This window comes from Pseudophryne corroboree, chromosome 1, assembly GCF_028390025.1.
Source record: "Pseudophryne corroboree isolate aPseCor3 chromosome 1, aPseCor3.hap2, whole genome shotgun sequence".
Taxonomy (NCBI): Eukaryota; Metazoa; Chordata; class Amphibia; order Anura; family Myobatrachidae; genus Pseudophryne; species Pseudophryne corroboree.
The window spans coordinates 738860603-738879786 of NC_086444.1; the positions used below are offsets into that span (position 1 = coordinate 738860603).

General features: G+C 45.1%; 1 protein-coding gene across 2 annotated transcripts in view; it reads right to left on the reverse strand.

The window, feature by feature from the left end:
• Positions 1–977: 977 nt before the first annotated feature.
• LOC134941278 (beta-1,4-galactosyltransferase 1-like) overlaps positions 978–19184 on the reverse strand; it is a 672500-nt gene continuing 654293 nt past the window's right edge. For both annotated transcript variants that reach the window (XM_063932143.1, XM_063932142.1), the window contains one exon: positions 978–1314. In XM_063932143.1, the coding sequence (XP_063788213.1) occupies positions 1245–1314 (70 nt within the window). In that variant the 3' untranslated portion in view covers positions 978–1244. The remainder of the gene's footprint in view (positions 1315–19184) is intronic.

Here is a 19184-nt window from a genome sequence, read left to right on the forward strand (position 1 = left end):
TATCCTTGCACTCGTAGTCTGCTCATATTGGTTGTAACAAGCTATATAGGGGTAAATACATTACCCATCATGTATGAAGGCAGCAGTGTCTGTAGGGTGACAGGGGCGACAGCTGCAGGTGGCGATGCCCATAGACCACAGCAGGGATATAGCTGTCCCTGGCTGTGGTGGGTGCTGGCTCTGGAAAGTACTGGGGATCTCGTGTGAGTAGCGAGATCCCACGCAGGCGCACTGGAGCCGGCTGAGACAAGGAGACACAGCTGAAGCGCTGTGAGCTCGGGAGACATCGCCAGAGCTTTGGCAGACAAGATGTCGATGTCCCTTCCTGCTTCACCTCAGTAATGAGGCAAAGCAGGAAGTGTTATAGCAGCACGATCCATGCCGCTATAGTACATTTACCTGAAAAGTCTGAGGTAACAATGACTAAGTTTTGGCTATGGGATACATTTAAATGCAGATTGTAACTAAAACATTATTGTTAACTATGTGCAAAGATGAATTAGTATTGTAGAAGCTTAATAAAGTGGTTTCTATATTACAAATTGTGGTAATTGTGTTGGGGTTTTAGGACCACCTGCCCCTCTGCTGTGAGCATGGAATAGAAGAAATATCAGGAACAACTCGCAAGGTGAGAAAATTACACACTAAATGTAGATCTTGTAACTAGTTTTGGGAAATTTGAAGTGTAGCGCTGCTGATTTTGAACTAATGCCAAAACTGCCCATGTGACTGCTATGTGGTCTGTTAAGTTCGATTAACTTACAGGAATTAAAAGCAATACCTTAAATACACAAATGTTCAGGCCGCTGCGACAGCCTTGCATGTGTGTGTAACCCCTATGAAATACGTACACGTTGCGTAAGCACGCCGTCACGCTGTAAGCACAAAGTAGCTACACGTGCGGCAGAGTACACTTTATAACCCCTAACAGGAAAGGAAATGCGACACCAATTGTATATGTAATGTTGTGGTCCAACGCAGCAACAAATATTTACTTAAAAGGGGGTACAACAGAAATACAATAACACAAGAGAAAAGGCTACAATCAATGGATACATATGTTTGTTCGCCTGCGCCACTCGGTTCCGGTCCTCAGTCAATCTGGATAGATGACCTTCAGAGAATGTGTCTGAGACCAGCCAGGAGGCTTGGCTTTTATACAATAGTCCAAAGCATGAAACAAAGGAAACTGTAATCTCTTCATCCATAGGTCAAAGGGCTGGTCATTTACAGTACATGAGGGGTCATAGGTTGGTTTGAATAGGTGGGCGATGCCTGGTCCAGGTGCTCTTGCAGATGTCCTCCACTGGGTTCCTGCCGAATATCAAGAGTACAGTAAATACAGTGTGATATTAATATTGTTCTTGCGCAGGAGCGTGCTACTTTCTGCAAACTGAAATCGGAATATTGCCCTTGAAATACTTTACAGCTGGATATGAAACACCACCTCCTTACCTAATTCTGTCCCCTCAGATCCTGTAAAGTTGAATCCCTCTGTTGTTATACCTCTGAAGCAAATGTAACTTGCTGGTGTGGTGCATGTAGGCTATGTGTAAATTATGCACTATGTGGATTAAATATCAGATATGTCTTTGAGGCTTTTCCATGCAAATGCGTATGCTACCGTATTTACTCATACCACGCGTTAATATGCAGGACTTCGTGAGCCAATATACGCCAGGTGTGGGCATGCGCATGCACGGCAGAACAAGCACCCGCACGGAGGCCTCTCTGTGTGGTGTTTGCACGTGATGCATGTGACTATAATATTTTCGACTTCGACAGGTCCAGTGGTAAAGGAGACAAGGCGATGTTGGTGTACAGTATATACAACAGAGGCTTTCACTCTGTTTTTCTGAGAACGTGAATTATCTGGCACATACATTATACAGTAGGTGTATTTTTGTGGTTATCAGCCTGACAAAGTGGTCAGTGTTACCGCTGAGGTGTCCTACATCTAATATATTAAAGCCCTTCCATCCACTTTTCTCTTCCAAACACTGGTACAAATATCTGTGACCACTTAACTGGCGAGGTTGCATGTGATGCGACCAGAACCTCCGCACTTTCAATTCCAGAATTGCATCCCAGAATGCCGTGCAATCAGCATTCTTGAGCACATGCGCCTGTAACAAAAGTGCAAGGAGGTAAACTTAGTCTCGTCTCCCCCACCCCCCCAAGCACAGTTTGGCTGGTCTGTGCAGAGATCAGCCGCAGAAGGGGACTAATCATAAGTCCCCCCCTCACACACGCTCTGCTGCACTGTGCCTGTGGGGGAGGGGGTATATGCCCATAGGGGTGGGGGAATCTAGCACAAGTGGGGGAGGGGTAAATATAGGCATATGAGGGTGGAAGGGGGTTTATAAAATATGGATATTTTTATTACTAATGGGGTGTGGTGGGGTATTGTTGTTAGGATTAATGACCACTGTGGGGGTGTCCATTGCCAATGGAGGGTGGGAAGTTATTTTATAATGGCAACCTATGGACATGATGCAAGGGACAAAACACCTTCTAGATATATATTTTTGAACACAATATTTACATATATTATTAGGAATGCGTTTTAAACTTAAATAATAAAATAAGCAACTCATTTCTGAGCTGTTTTGTTTAAGAAAAATGTAAGCAGTTAATATATTTCTTTTTATATTTTGCTATTTTTATTATTGTGATACTTTTTCCCCTCTTTTTATTGTAAATATAGACCATGCAAATAGAGTTAAATGTTACCATTTGTTTAAATTAGGGATGTTCGCTGGCCCAATTCTCGGGTGTTGGGTTCTTGTTTTGGATCTGTATCTCCTTCATGTTTTGGATCTGTATTTGTTTTGGATCTGTATTTGTTTTGGATCTTAAAAACAGCTTAAAATCACAGTATTGTTAACCTCAATAACATTAATTTCCACTAATTTCCAGACAAATTTTGACCACCTAACAGCTACAATATGTTTTCGCCCAGTTTAGGCCAAGGTTGCACCGAGGTAGCTGGATGACTAAGCATCAGCAGTGGGCAGCACAAACATGTGGCACTTAAACTTCCAACATGGCTCATCTAGGAAACAGAATGGCACTGCAGTGGCAGACAGGGTGGCAGTTTAATAAATTATACAAATGTTTGTCGGCTACACAAGTAGACAGTCAGCCTTGCTCCAAACAGCACATAATGCAAAAAAAGAGGTGCACGATAGAATTGTCCTTGGGCACTCCCACCAACTAGGAATAGTAATTAAACACTGTGGTTTAATTTCACCAACAGTGTCGCACTGAGTATGTGTGTATGAGTAGGAAATAAAATATATTACTGTGGTACCACCTTTACCCATAGCGTCACACAATACATTGTTATCAGAAATAGTAATTGAACACTGCGGTTGACCTTCACCAAGAGTGTCACACATTTCGTGTATGAGTACGAAATAATATTATACTGCGGTCTGACCGTCAGTGTCACAGTACTTATGAAAATAAAATATCAATTGTATAGTACACTGGGGTACAGCAAAACAAAAATATTTGTATTTTTATAATTATATTTTTAGGCTTTTTGTTTTTAGCTTTTATTATTTTCATTTTACACTGGGGTGGAGCCCCAGGATAGATGCACAGATCACCCCTTTCAGATACAACAGACAGAGCACCCCATCTGGACTGATACAGCAGAGCACCCCTTTCAGATACAGTAGACAGAGCATCCCTTTTATGATACAGCAGACAAAGCACCCCTTTCATATCCAGCGGACAGAGCACCCCGCCTGGACTGATACAACAGAGCACCCAGCCTGGACTATTACAGCAGGGCACCCCTTTCAGATACAGCAGACAGAGCACCCCTTTCAGATACAACAGACAGAGCACCCACCCCTTGCCAGACAACACAGTACTGAGACGGACACGTCCATCCAGTACACGCTCCACAGCCGGAGTGAAGATGGTGTCAATCACTGGGGACCTTTATAGAAACCAAAACCTGAGAGATTCCAACTGCAGGGTGATGATGTATTGCCTCATTTTGGGATCTGAGTAAGGCGGGAATTCCCGAGCCGGACTCGGATTGCAAAGTTCGGGTAGGTCCGGTTCTCGGAGAACAAGACCCGCTCATCTCTAGTTTAAATAAAATATATTTTTTAAGAAAAAGATTTCTCATTTTATAAAATAAACCACACAAGGTAATACTGCTGAATTTTGATCTGTGAGCATGTGATGATATGAGTATGCTACTGTATGTTAAAAACCTGAGACAACTCACAACATTCTTTGAATACCATTGATAAACATTGGGTGTAAAGTAAATGTCCACCACCCATTAAATTTTAAGAAAAGCTGAGTATGAGGAACAAGTTGTGATGCAATGTCAAAACAATAAAATACAATATCATCCCTTCTAAAATTAGAGTTGTGCGGCGGGCACTTTTCTTGTTTTGTGTTATGGTTTTGGTTCTGGTTCCATCCTCGTGTTTTGGATCTGGACTGGTTTTGCCAAAACCACCCTTTCGAGTTTTGGTTTTGAAACAGGATGAATTTTGATAAACACAGCAGAATTTGGGGGTAATTTTGATCCTACGGTATTTTTAACTTCAATATCATTCATTACTAATTTCCAGTCTATTCTGAACACCTCACAATATTGTTTTTAGGCCAAAAGGTTGCACCGAGGTGGCTGGATGACTAAGCTAAGCGTCACAAGTGTGCGGCACAAACACCTGGCCTATCTAGGAGTGGCACTGCAGTGGCAGACAGGATGGCAGATTTAAAAAATAGGCCCCAAGCAACACATCATTCAAAGAAGAAAAAGAGGTGCAATGACGTAGCTGGATGCCTAAGCTAAGTGACACAAGTGTGCGGCACAAACACCTGGCCCATCTAGGAGTGGCACTGCAGTTGTAGACAGGATGGCACTTAAAAAAAACTAGGCCCCAAACAGCACATCATGCAAACAAGTAAAAGAGGTGCAATGAGGTAGCTGTATGACTAAGCTAAGCGACACAAACACCTGGCCTATCTAGGAGTGGCACTGCAGTTGCAGACAGGATGGCACTTAAAAAAACTAGGCCCCAAACAGCACATCATGCAAAGAAGAAAAAGAGGTGCAATGAGGTAGCTGTATGACTAAGCTAAGCGACACAAGTGTGCGGCACAAACAACATGGGACGCTTTGGAATTTGCCAAGATATCATACACACACAATATTGGTGGCACAGGAGAGCGTACCCCTAAACCACACACACACACACACACACACACACACACACACACAGCGAAGCCTGTAAAATTAATTTGGATAATAATAACCCTTTTACATGGAGCTATTATAATAATATGCAGAACAGGCGAGCATACACCTAGACCACACAGGGCAAACCCTGTAAAAAGTATTTGGAAAATAATATAAGTAATGTGCATAAGCCTTTTATTTGGAGTAAATAATATACAGCACAGGACACCACCACTGGACTTATGGCAGCACAAGACACCACCACTGGACTGATGCAGCACAAGACAGCACCACTGGACTGGACTTATACAGCAATACAGCAGTACCCCTGGACTTATACGGCAGTACCACGGGAATTATACGGCAGGATCACTGGAATTATACGGCAGTACCACTGCATTTATACGGCAGTACCACTGGACATATACGGCAGTATCACTGGACTGGATTTATACGGCAGTACCACTGGAATTATACGGCAGGATCACTGGAATTATACAGCAGAATCACTGGACTTTTACGCAGGATCACTATAAATATATGGCACGATCACTGTAATTATACGGCAGGATCACTGGAATTATATGGTAGGATCATTGGACTTAAACGCCAGTACCACTGGAATTATATGGCAGGATCACTGGATTTATATGCCAGTACCACTGGAATTATACGGCAGGATCACTGGAATTATACGCCAGTACCACTGGAATTATACGGCAGGATCACTGGATTTATACGCCAGTACCACTGGAATTATACAGCAGGATCACCGGAATTATACGGCAGTACCACTGGACTTATATGGCAGTACCACTGGAGATATATGGCAGTATCACTGGACTGGACTTTTACGCCAGTACCACTGGATTTATATGGCAGGATCACTGAAATTATATGGCAGGATTACTGGATTTATACGGCAGTACCGCTGGACATATACGGCAGTATCAATGGACATATATGGCAGTATCACTGGACATATATACGGCAGTACCACTGGACATATACAGCAGCACAGGGACACCACCACTGGACTGATGCAGCACAACACAGCACCACTGCAATGGACTGGACTTATACAGCAGCACTGGACATATGGCAGCAGAGGACACCACCGCTGTGACTGGACTGATGCAGCACAACACACCACCACTGAACTGATGCAGCACAACACAGCACCACTGGACTGGACTTATACAGCAGCACTGGACATATGGCAGCAGGGGATACCACCACTGTGACTGGACTGATGCAGTACAAGACACTATCACTGAACTGATGCAGGACACTGAGGACGGAGACACGTCCTCTCTCTACACTCTCCAATGCCGGAGTGAAAATGGGGTCGACGCGTGACGACTTATATGGAATCCAAACCCCGCGAGAATCCTACAGCGGGATGATGATGTTTTGCCTTGTTCTGGTTTCCGAGTCAGGCGGGAAAACCTGAGCCTGACTCTAATTCGGGCTCGGGTGGTAACGTTCGGGCAGGTTCGGTTCTTTGAGAACCGAACCCGCTCATCTCTACTTCTAGGCCCTCATTCCGAGTTGATCGCTCGCAAGGCGATTTTAGCAGAGTTACACACGCTAAGCCGCCGCCTACTGGGAGTGAATCTTAGCTTCTTAAAATTGCGACCGATGTATTCGCAATATTGCGATTACTAACTACTTAGCAGTTTCAGAGTAGCTTCAGACTTACTCTGCCTGTGCGATCAGTTCAGTGCTTGTCGTTCCTGTTTTGACGTCACAAACACACCCAGCGTTCGCCCAGACACTCCCCCGTTTCCCCGGCCACTCCTGCGTTTTTTCCGGAAACGGTAGCGTTTTTTCCCGCACGCCCATAAAACGGCCTGTTTCCGCCCAGTAACACCCATTTCCTGTCAATCACATTACGATCGCCGGAGCGATGAAAAAGCCGTGAGTAAAAATACTATCTCCATTGTAAAATTACTTGGCGCAGTCGCAGTGCGAATATTGCGCATGCGTACTAAGCGGAATTTCACTGCGATGCGATGAAAAATACCGAGCGATCAACTCGGAATGAGGGCCCTAATACAGTGGTCCCCAACTACAGTCTTTAAGTACACCAACAGGACATTTTTTTCTGGATTTCTTTATTCATGCAGGTGACTTGATCTATTTTGCTAGGTTAGTAATTATCCCTCCTGTTTCCACAAGCAAAAAAAAAACCCTGAAAACATGACCTGTTTGGGGTACTTGAGGACTGGAGTTGAGGACTGGAGTTGTTCTTATCCTTTCCTGAATTTTGGATATCCAAAGTAATCAATCTTCAGTATCTGTCCAACGTCCCTTCTGATGCAATCACAAAAGCACAACGGTGTGTGATTGTCCAAAATGTTCTAACAGCAATATAATGAGTATAACCAGCAGTTATTAAAATATTTATTTAACATATATACAATGTGTTTCTATTTTGACATGTTCTTGGATATTTAATTAGGAATCCACATGAGAAAGTCAAACCTAAGAAGGTCCCAAAACATACTTCCAAACCACCCATACATTGAATCCCCATTTGAGCTTACAGTCCTGAAATTGACAAACCAAACATGGCATAATTTGCACCAGCCCCGCACATGGTACAAAGAGCAGATTGAGAGCCACTGTACTGGATGTAACAGCTTCCATAATATACTTAACTAGCTACAGTAGATCTGGATATCTGTTTTCATGGTATATGAATTGCTGTATAGTGGTAATGTTTTATTTTATTCACTACTGTGCAGGTCTTATCCTGCATACTCTTTTGCACTTTTAGTAGGTGTTCACATTCACTCAACATCTTGACCTTCAAAAGTGTTAGCATGGTACAATAATAAAATGTACCAATGTAGTGTCTCGATTTGGTGTATGGATGTCTCCGGACCTGTGTCAGAGTTATTGGTGACTGGAGCAGTGTTGTGCTGAAAACTCAGAGGTTTTATGTAGTTCATTCTCATAGAGGTGTAGGACTTAATGTTCAGAGGATGCAGTGACTAGCACTAGGTAGTTAACGAAACCCAGAGCAGGGGTGCAGAGTCTTACCCCACCGGTGGTCTTCTCCAGGGAACCCCACAAGGGAATTTGGGTTTCACTGCACTCAGTGGGCCGGACACAGCCCCCTGACTGGGTCTCCTGGGCTAGCACTAGAGATTGAAACTGCAAGTAACTGTAGTATTGAACTGAAACCAATGATATCTGTAAAAAACGTATTAGAAATGATGACATCTGTAACCGATGGTATCTGTATTATCGGACTGGAACCAATGGTATCTCTAACCAATGGTGTCTGTATTATTGGATTGTAACCGGTGGTATCTGTAACCAATAGTATCTGTATTATCAGACTGGATCCGGAATGATGACACTGGAGTGCTGAATGGGCTGAATCTGGAATGATGACACTTTAAAATGCAGATAGTAATGCAGGTAGAAAATACAGAAGCTCAAAGAACGCAGGTACTGTGCAGTAGCTGAATACCCAGAAGAGCATAGCTTCAAAGCTCACACACAGAGCTGTGCGACTTATGGCACTGTCAACCTGAACACTGAGAAGCAGGAAGCTTTAAACCCTTTGGTGACACAGAATTGGACATCTGATACTCAGGCAGCATGAAATAGGTCAGAGACTGGTCATCTGAAACTAAGCAAGATGGCAACATTCATGCTCCAAGGCTGGCAGGAGCATCGCACACAGAGGAACCAGCCACAATTACTGTTACTATTGTGGCTGTGCAAAGAGCATGCCGCTGGATTGCTAGAGCATGCCAGACCCTCAGAAGTGGCTTGACAGGTAAGGAACGGGGATTGACCTCAGCAGCATCCCCTGGGGCAGTGACAGTACCCTCCCTTTTAGGTGGCCACTGCACACCTCTTGTGTTTGTGAGGAAACTTGCTGTGAAAAGCTTGTATTAAAAAAGGAGCTGCGACATCTGCAGCCTTTATCCAGCACCTTTCTTCTGGGCTGTAGCCCTTCCAGTCAATTAAGTACTGAAGATGCCCAAATCTGCAACTGGAGTCTAAAATCCTCACAACCTCGAACTCGTGCCTCTCCGTGTCTTAACCTTTGGTGTTGATGGCAAAGTAGAATGGAAATGATTGAGTACCAATGATTTAATGAGGGTGATATGGAAAGAATTTGGGATACAAAGAAAAGATGATAATTTCAGCTTGACTGCCACTGGGTTAATCACTTTTCCACAGAAAAAGGACTGATGTAGTGAGAAAAATACATCATGGTGGGAAAATGGAGCTTAGGATTTTGTGTAGACAGCAACAATAAACCCCCTTGACCAGTGGTGCAAGTGGGTGGGTACGGGTGGGTACGGCGTACCCATAAGAATTTAGCCGTGGGTACGCCGTACCCACACCGACGGGCCGCCGCTCCTCTTCCTTCCCTCCCTCCCCCACGCCGCACCGCCGCTGATGTGAGGGCAGGAGAGTGCAGCCTGCGCCTCTCGTTCCCCTCAGTCTCCGGTGGGTGTTTCAGTTTACTTCAGCGCCGATCCGTGAGCCAATCAGAGCTTGCACCCGCGAGCTCTGATTGGCTCACGGATCGGCCCTGAATTAAACTGAGACACCCGCCGGAGACTGAGGGGAACGAGAGGCGCAGGCTGCACTCTCCTTCCCTCACATGACAGACAGGAGGACAGCGACGGCAGCGGTGAGTAGGGGAGGGGGGCATGTTATACCTGGCACTGGGGGGGCATGTATACCTGGCACTGGGGGCATATCTGGCACAGGGGGGCATATATACCTGGCACTGGGGGATATCTGGCACTGGGGGGGCATGTTATACCTGGCACTGGGGGATATCTGGCACTGGGGGCATATCTGGCACAGGGGGGGTATATATATCTGGCACTGGGGGATATCTGGCACAGGGGGGCATGTATACCTGGCACTGGGGGGCATATATACCTGGCACTGGGGGCATATCTGGCACAGTGGGGCATATATACCTGGCACTGGGGGATATCTGGCACAGGGGGGCATGTATACCTGGCACTGGGGGCATATCTGGCACAGGGGGGCATATATACCTGGCACTGGGGGATATCTGGCACAGGGGGGCATGTATACCTGGCACTGGGGGATATCTGGCACTGGGGGGGCATGTTATACCTGGCACTGGGGGATATCTGGCACTGGGGGGGCATGTTATACCTGGCACTGGGGGATATCTGGCACTGGGGGGGCATGTATTCCTGGCACTGGGGGATATCTGGCACTGGGGGGGCATGTATACCTGGCACTGGGGGATATCTGGCACTGGGGGCATATCTAGCACAGGGGGGCATATATACCTGGCACTGGGGGATATCTGGCACTGGGGGGGCATGTTATACCTGGCACTGGGGGATATCTGGCACTGGGGGGGGCATGTATACCTGGCACTGGGGGATATCTGGCACTGGGGGCATATCTGGCACAGGGGGGCATATATACCTGGCACTGGGGGATATCTGGCACAGGGGGGCATGTATACCTGGCACTGGAGGATATCTGGCACTGGGGGCATATCTGGCACTGTAGGGGCATTTCTGTATCTGGCACGGGGGGCAATGTATATCTGACAGTGGGGGCATTTGTGTATCTAGCACTGTGGGGCAATGTGTATCTGACACTGTGAGGCAATGTATGGCACTCTGGGGGCATTTCTGTATCTGGCACTGTGGGGCAATGTGTATCTGGCACTGTGGGGCAATGTGTATCTGGCACTCTTGGGACATTTGTGTATCTGGCACTGTGGGGCAATGTGCATCTGGCACTGTGGGGCAATGTGTATCTGGCACTCTGGGGACATTTGTGTATCTGGCACTGTGGGGCAATGTGCATCTGGCACTGTGGGGCAATGTGTATCTGGCACTGTGAGGCAATGTGTATCTGACACTCTGGGGACATTTGTGTATCTGGCACTCTGGGGACATTTGTGTATCTGGCACTGTGGGGCAATGTGTATCTGGCACTGTGGGGTTATATGTATCTGGCACTGTGGGGCAATGTATATCTAGCACTGTGGGGCAACGTGTATCTGACACTATTGGGGTCATACGTGTATCTGCCCCTCCACCATATGTGTATCACGCCCCCATTTTCATTGGCCACGCCCCATGTGGCATTTGGCCACACCCATTTTTTTTGCACGCGCGCCTTCGGCGCACGCACACAGTACCCTTAAGACATTTTTTCTACTTGCACCACTGCCCTTGACTGAGACTTGGTACAGCATGACGTATCCGTTCAGCAAATCTTTTATACTGCAAGGAAGTCTTCAGTAGGGCAGACCTCACCTGCTTCCAAATACCAGAAAAGCGCTGAAGATATATATCAGCAGCTGGAACTCCCTGCAAAGATACTGGCTGGAACTCAGGAAGTCTGGGTTGATATGCATACACCACATGGAAAGGAGTAGTCTGAGAGGAGGAATCAGTTGAAGTTGTGAGCGAATTTGAAACGGTAAAAGTTCGAATTTGAAACGGTAAAAGTTCAGCCAAATTGTCCTGCAAAGAGCAAATGTAAGGACGAAGAAAGGTCTCTAAATCCTTGTTGACCCTTTCAGTTTTAAACATAGAAACATAGAATTTGTCGGCAGATAAGAACCACTTGGCCCATCTAGTCTGCCCTTTTTTTTTTTTTTAATATTATTTTTATCTCTAACCTTATTTGATCCTTATTTCTTTGTAAGGATATCCTTATGTCTATCCCATGCATGTTTAAATTGCTCTACTGTCTTAGCCTCTACCACCTCTGATGGGAGGCTATTCCACTTGTCCACTACCCTTTCTGTGAAATAATTTTTCCGCAAATTTCCCCTGAACCTCCCCCCCTCCAGTCTCAGTGCATGTCCTCGTGTCCTATTGCTTCTCTTCATTTGGAGAATGTTTCCCTCCTGGACTTTGTTAAAACCCTTGATATATTTTAAAGTTTCTATCATGTCCCCCCTTTCCCTTCTCTGCTCCAAACTATACATATTGAGATTTCTTAGTCTTTCTGGGTATGTTTTGTGATGTAGGCCATGCACCATTTTAGTTGCCCTCCTTTGTACAGTTTCTAATGTATAAATATCCTTTTGGATTGTGGGTGATAAGCGGAAGAGAACTTCAGCTTGATCTGCAACACTGTACATAAGGCTTTCCAAAACCTGGTGACAACCCGGACTCCGTTATCAGAGACAATTTTGGAATGCTACCCGTGAATCCTGAAGATCTCACAGATGAAGAGAATTGCTAAATGAGGAGCAGATGGCTAACCAGTCAAAGGAATGAAATGTGCCATCTTGGAGAAACGATCAACTTTTACACAGATGGTGTTGAAAACTTGCGAGGACAGCAGATCAGTAATGAAGTCCATGGAAATATGGGTCCAGGGTTGATGAGGAATCGAGAGAGACTAGAGCTGACCTAGGGGTAATTGTACTGGATTCTTATGCTGACTGCATTTTGCACAAGAAGCGATGTAGGCTGTGATGTTAGACTTCATAGTGGGCCACCAGTAAGAACGTTGAAGGAACTTGATGGTTTGAATACCCGTATACAAACAAACAGTAGCAGCGCTAATTGAATTACTAACACATGAAGGATTGAGTAATAAAAACTTTCTATTTAATAAAATGGCAATCTATGGCCACAATTAGACAACACATATACACAGCTCATAAACTAAATATTAAAAATGGGTCTCAACTTATAATTGCCTCTGGTAAGCAGTCCGTTCCTATTTGGTGAACTGGATAAGCAAAATTCCTTAGGAATCTTTTGGGTCATCATCTGCCACTTTACATTGCCCATATCCGGACCAGAACTGGACGTTTACTGTTGCAGACAGATTGTGGAAATAATCTCCAACATCAAACAACTTACCACCTTAAGGAGAAGGACACCGCAAAATATTGAGGAACCCGTTTGGACGTTCTTATACATCAAAGATTTCCAAGGGACTTCACCTCTAGCGGCATTGGTAAAGTTGGATGTTTAGACTGCGCAGTCAGTCTTCATTTCACACTTAAGTCATTTCATCTGCTTATCCAGTTCACCAAATAGGAACGGACTGCTTACCAGAGGCAATTATAAGTTGAGACCCATTTTTAATATTTAGTTTATGAGCTGTGTATATGTGTTGTCTAATTGTGGCCATAGATTGCCATTTTATTAAATAGAAAGTTTTTATTACTCAATCCTTCATGTGTTAGTAATTCAATTAGCGCTGCTACTGTTTGTTTGTGTTTTGTTATATTTTGGGTGTGACTACCCCATTAAAATTAGCAGCAGCATTAGAGGTGCGGCAACCTTCAGCGCCCGATCTTTTACCTATTGGTATACATCTTCTTTGAATACCCGTATGCCTTGAAAGTTTTGATGCATGGTCCCACTCCAGAAGACTTTTATGTACTTCTGGAGCAACAAAAGATTTACCAACCAGAGGTGTTGTAATTACCTGAAAGGCCATAAAAGATGATGCATCAAGGATGGGTTGCTGGATATGGATAAAGTTGGGCTCCTCTGACTCCATTGAGCATGACAGGGCATGAGCTTTATGATTCCTCGATCCTGGACAATAATAGATAGGACTGCACCCACCCCAGTGGTGGAAGCATTCACTTCAAGAATAAATGGTGGTGTTACATCAGGTTACCCAAAAATGGGTGCTATGGCTTGTTTGAGCTATTGGTAGGCTGTATCTGCTTCTTCTGTCCAACGAATAGGGTTAGTCCCCTTGCGATTGAGGGCTGTGATGTGAGCAGCAATTGTAGGGAGCCCTTGGATGAACTTCAGATAATAATTGGCAAAGCCAAGGAAGCACTGAATCGCTTTTAGCGTTGTTGGAACTGTCCAGGAATGTATTGCTTGCAGCTTTTCAGGATCCATGTAAATCTCAGCACCAGAAATTATGTAGCCCAAGAACGATATAAATACATTTTTCAATTTTTCCATACGTACGGTTCTGGTAGAGTTTAAGGAGGAACTCCATGACCTGAGCTCGATGCACCTGGAGATTGGGAGAGCATATAAATATATCATCCAGATAGACTACCACACTTTTGTAGAGCAAATCCCGGAATAACTCATTCATGAAATGATGGAAAACAGTGGGTGCATTTCAAAGGCCGAAGGGCATAACCAGGTACTCACAGTGCCTGTCATACATGTTGAAGGTGGTCTTTCATTCATCTCTTTTGCGTATACAGATGAGATTATATGCTCCCCTAAAATCGAGTTTAGTGAAGACAGTGGCTCCTCCGATCCTGTCTAACAACTCAGTGATGAGTGGCAGAGGGTATCTGTTTTTGAATATCATATCATTCACGTCCCGGTAGTCTATGCAGGGACATAACCCACCAGCCTTTTTTTTTCACAAAGAAAAAAGGGCACCTGCCGCAGAGAAAGACGGCTGAATGAAACCCTTTTGCAAGTTCTCCTTAATGTATTTCGACATTGCTTGGGTCTCAGATAAGGAGAGAGGATATGTACGATCCTGAGGAGGGGTTTTCCCTGGGATTAATTCAATGGAACAGTCACACTCCCGGTGTGGAGGCAAGGAATTGGCAGCCTGCTTGCTGAATACATCACAGAAATCGGAATAGCTGGGAAGTAAACCACCAATGAACGGCAAAGTAGAATGAACAGGCAAAACAACTTGTAAGCAATTCTTGAAAAAAAGGACCACAGGCCATTACTTAACAAGTATTCCAGTCCAGTTGAGGAATATGGAGCTGTAGACGGGGAAATCCAAGAACAATGGTATGAGAGAATTTTGGTATCACCAAGAATGAGAATGGAGTACTCCCATTTTGAAGTTTCAAAAGTGCCGTGTGTCAGGAGATGATAGCATCCTAAATGCTGTGTCACGATCCGCGTAATTAAACAGACATTCTTACCTCTCTAGTGCCTGCCCAAGCTGTCTCTGCGCTCCAGGCCCAGTTGCTATCAGCGTGGTCTGTGTCCACTGCATAGTGTGGCAGATCTGCAGCCACATGTGACACAAACATAATTTTCCTCCTAAACCAATCATGGGGGATGCAATGTTTGATCCACTCATCTAATTCCAGTGAGCCTATCCCAAGCATCCTGCTGTCCAGCTGATCATCCCAGCCAATCCCTACACACTGGCTGCTATAAGAATGCTGGGTAAGGACTGCCTAGTCGCCAGTGCTATGATTGTCATTCACTGTATGGTTGTTTGCTCTCAGCTGCTTCCAGGTTACCTTGCTCCAGGAGATTCCACTCTGTCCTGAGACCTGAGTTCCATACAGCTTGCAGCTCTGTCTGGCTCATCGGTGTTCCGTCATCGATTTTCAGCTCCATCTGTGTTCCATCATTGATCTTCAGCTCCATTGGTGTTCCACCATTGCTCTCCAGCTCCATCGGTGTTCCGCCATCGATCTCCAGCTCCATCAGTGTTTCGCCATTGATCTCAAGCTACAGTGGTGCTCCGCACCAATATCCAGTATCATCGGTATCCATCTCACCTCCAGTGGTCAGTAACCTTGTGCTCATTCATATTGGGACTTCATCAGTTATTTACACTGCATCTAAGCCCTATATGTATGCTTATTTATGTTGGGACTTCATCAGTGGTTTACACTGCATCTAAAGTCTATTGTGTGCTCACCCATATTGAGACTTCATTAGTGGTTCACACTACATCTGATATTACACCTTGCCATCGATGTTACATCTGATACAGCATTGCCTCAGTTCTTATGCCTAAATTACTGCTTTATCTGTGATACCGATTATCTGAGTCTATTACCAACTGCCGCTAACTATACCATCTTGCATGCTGAATAAAAGACTTATTTTATTTTACAATCTCTGTAGCTTGGGTCATGCCTTCGAGCCTACGCTCTAGTACACCACATCCTGATTAATGTACAAGAACTTAAAGCTCCCAGGTTCACATACCATTCTGCCCATATGCCTGAGATCCCTACTGTCCAGAGTCAGACCTCAGGCGTGACATGCGGCTTCCATCTACCACTGTAAGAGCTATAGATCGAGGTAATAGCTCTGTAGGTAGTTAGTATTGGGAGACATATTCCGAATAAATAAAGTTGTCTCCCGCACTGGAAAGTAGCAAGGCAGTGAAGAGTTTAGATGTTCCGGGTATCTCAAGATTCAGTGAAAAGGTGGCCTCTGGTCTCTTGGTGAAAGCTTGATTCTCTCTTAACTTGACCTCTCCAATGCAAGTTAGGAGCAGGGGTTTCCCGGCTGGATGGAACAGGACTTTAATTGATGGTCAGCAGAACCACAATAGAGGCAGGGATGGTCTCTACGGGATCCGGCCTGAAGATCGACAGTGTCTAGGTCGACAATGTTTAGGTCGACCACTATAGGTCGACAGTCACTAGGTCGACATGGATGGAAGGTCGACAGGGTTTCTAGGTCGACATGTGCTAGGTCGACAGGTCTAAAGGTCGACATGAGTTTTTCAAATTTTTTTCTTTTTTTGGATTTTTTCATACTTAACGATCCACGTGGACTACGATTGGAACGGTAAAGTGTGCCGAGCGAAGGCACCGTGCCCGAAGCATGGCGAGCGAAGCGAGCCATGCGAGGGGATGCGGTGCACTAATTTGGGATCCCGGTCACTTTACGAAGAAAACGACACCCAAAAAAAAAAAAAATCCTCATGTCGACCTTTAGACCTGTCAACCTAGCACATGTCGACCTAGAAACCCTGTCGACCTTCCATCCATGTCGACCTAGTGACTGTCGACCTATAGTGGTCGACCTAAACATTGTCGACCTAGATACTGTCGATAAAACGAACCACACCCGGTCTCTACAACGTCTGAGCAATTCCTCATGGGACAATTGGGACCGATTGGTTTGCATGTTTGCATGAGTTCATCACCCAACAATGGTGGAGAGTGTGGTCGAGGCAGTGGATGAGGCTTAGGCTGCTCAGACTTGTTTCTCTCCAAGCATTCCTGGTAACGCAAATCCACCTTGTTACAAAGCGATATCAGGTCATCCAGAGTGGCAGGTGTATCCCAAGTTACTAACTCATCCTTAATCTTGTCAGAGAGCTCATTCCAGAAGACTGATTTCTCAGCGTCCTCATTCTAATTGAGCTCAGATGCGAGTGTCTTAAACTGTATAACATACTGACTCACTGTTCCAGAGAATATATATGGAAGCAGAATTAGCCCTTCCAAGCTTGTGAACATTTTTCCAAAAGGATGTCACGAATCGGGAATAATCTGAGAGCAAGGGATACAATTTCTCCCAGAGTGGCGAGGCCCAATCCAAAGCTTGTCTGGATAGAAGGGATATAATATAGGTAACTCAAGATCTCGCAGTGGGAAAGCAATGGGAAAGCAGAATGTCTGAAGTTCAAAGTATATTTCGCATTGGTTCAAGAACCATGAGCAATGCTTGGGATTACCATCAAATTTACATCGGAGAGCCAGATGGATTTGAGGAGTTGCCACAGAAACAGACACCTGTACAGGAGGTGCGGGAGAGGTGGTAGCCATGACTGGAGCTCTAGATAGGAGACCCTGGATCTCATCCAAAAGGGTGGATAAGCCATGAATGAGCTGCACAATTGCTGTTGCGATGTCTCCTGCTGATCAAGACGCACATCAAGATGCAGATCCTGAGCAACCCCAGCTCCTGAACCCTGATCACTGTCTGAATGCATTTGGCCAGTGCCAATTGTCTGGATTTGGTGGATGGATGTCTTCGGACCTGTGTCAGAGTTATTGGCAACTGGAGTGGTGTTGTGCTGAAAACTCAGAGGTTTTATGTAGTTCCTTATCATAGTGGAAGGACTTAATGTTCAGAGGATGCAGGAAGATGCAGTGGAAGGATCCATGGTCTAGCTAGCTGCCGTAGAGAGCTCAAATGTTAGATTCTTGGACTTGCAAGATGCTGTGGATTACTCCAGTACTATTTGGGAATGTAGCAGCCTTGGACTTGCTTGAAGTTGTGGGAAGCTGCAGTTCTATTAGGGTGAGACTCCTAAAGCCTTCAAGAGGCTTTTCACCATTAGCAACACCCTGCTGTTCACTTAATGCTTGTAGCATACACCAGTACTTAGGGAGCCCCTGGACTTAATTCCTCCAGCAGTAGGAGCTCGCCCAAAAGACCAAAGATCCCGGATTACACAGAACAAAGACTGTAGAGAGAAGATATGGCAGTGTCTTTGTAGCTAGGACTCAACTTGATTTGACCTCAGTACCATTGGGTCCTACGTGATCCTCCCGTGTCAGGGGTTACAGAGAGGTAGAGTAAGACGTAGGCAGATGCAGACAGACCAGTATGTCAAGAACGGCTGCGTCTCAGCCATGCAGGGTAACAGCAGCCAGGCCAGATATACTAGAACAGTAGTAGCTTGACCTTGCAGGACATCAGCAGACAGGTCAGGTATGCAGGATTGACTGAAGCTTGGCCTTGCAGAATGTCAGCAGACAGACCAGATATGCAAGATTGGACATAGGCTTGACTTTGCAGGATAATAGCAGACAGACCAGGTATGCAGAATTGACCAAAGTTTGGCTTTGCAGGATGTTAACAGACAGACCTGGTGTGTGGAATTGACTGAAGCTTGACATTTAAAGATGTAACAAAACAAAAGAGGAGAAAGGCTCTATGTTGGGGCACTATATTTTACTATGTTTAATAAAAGTTAAGTTTTAGTGTCTAATTTTTGATAAAGAGTGCCCCAACATAGAGTCTTTCTCCTCTTTTGTTTTGTTGCTTAAACCCACTGACTCTGGGAGCACCACCGACGTGTAATTAGTTCAGTACACTCATTGTACATTGTTAGCCTTAAGTCGGTCACAGACTTAGATCTATTATTGGTCAATGTCTGAAAAAATAACCTGTTGCGGAACTATCCTTTAGCATTTAAAGATGTAAGCAGACTGACCAGGTGTGCAGGACTGACTGAAGCTTAGCCTTGCAGGATGTTACTGACAGGCCAGGTGTACAGGGTAGACCAAAGCTTGGCTTTGCGG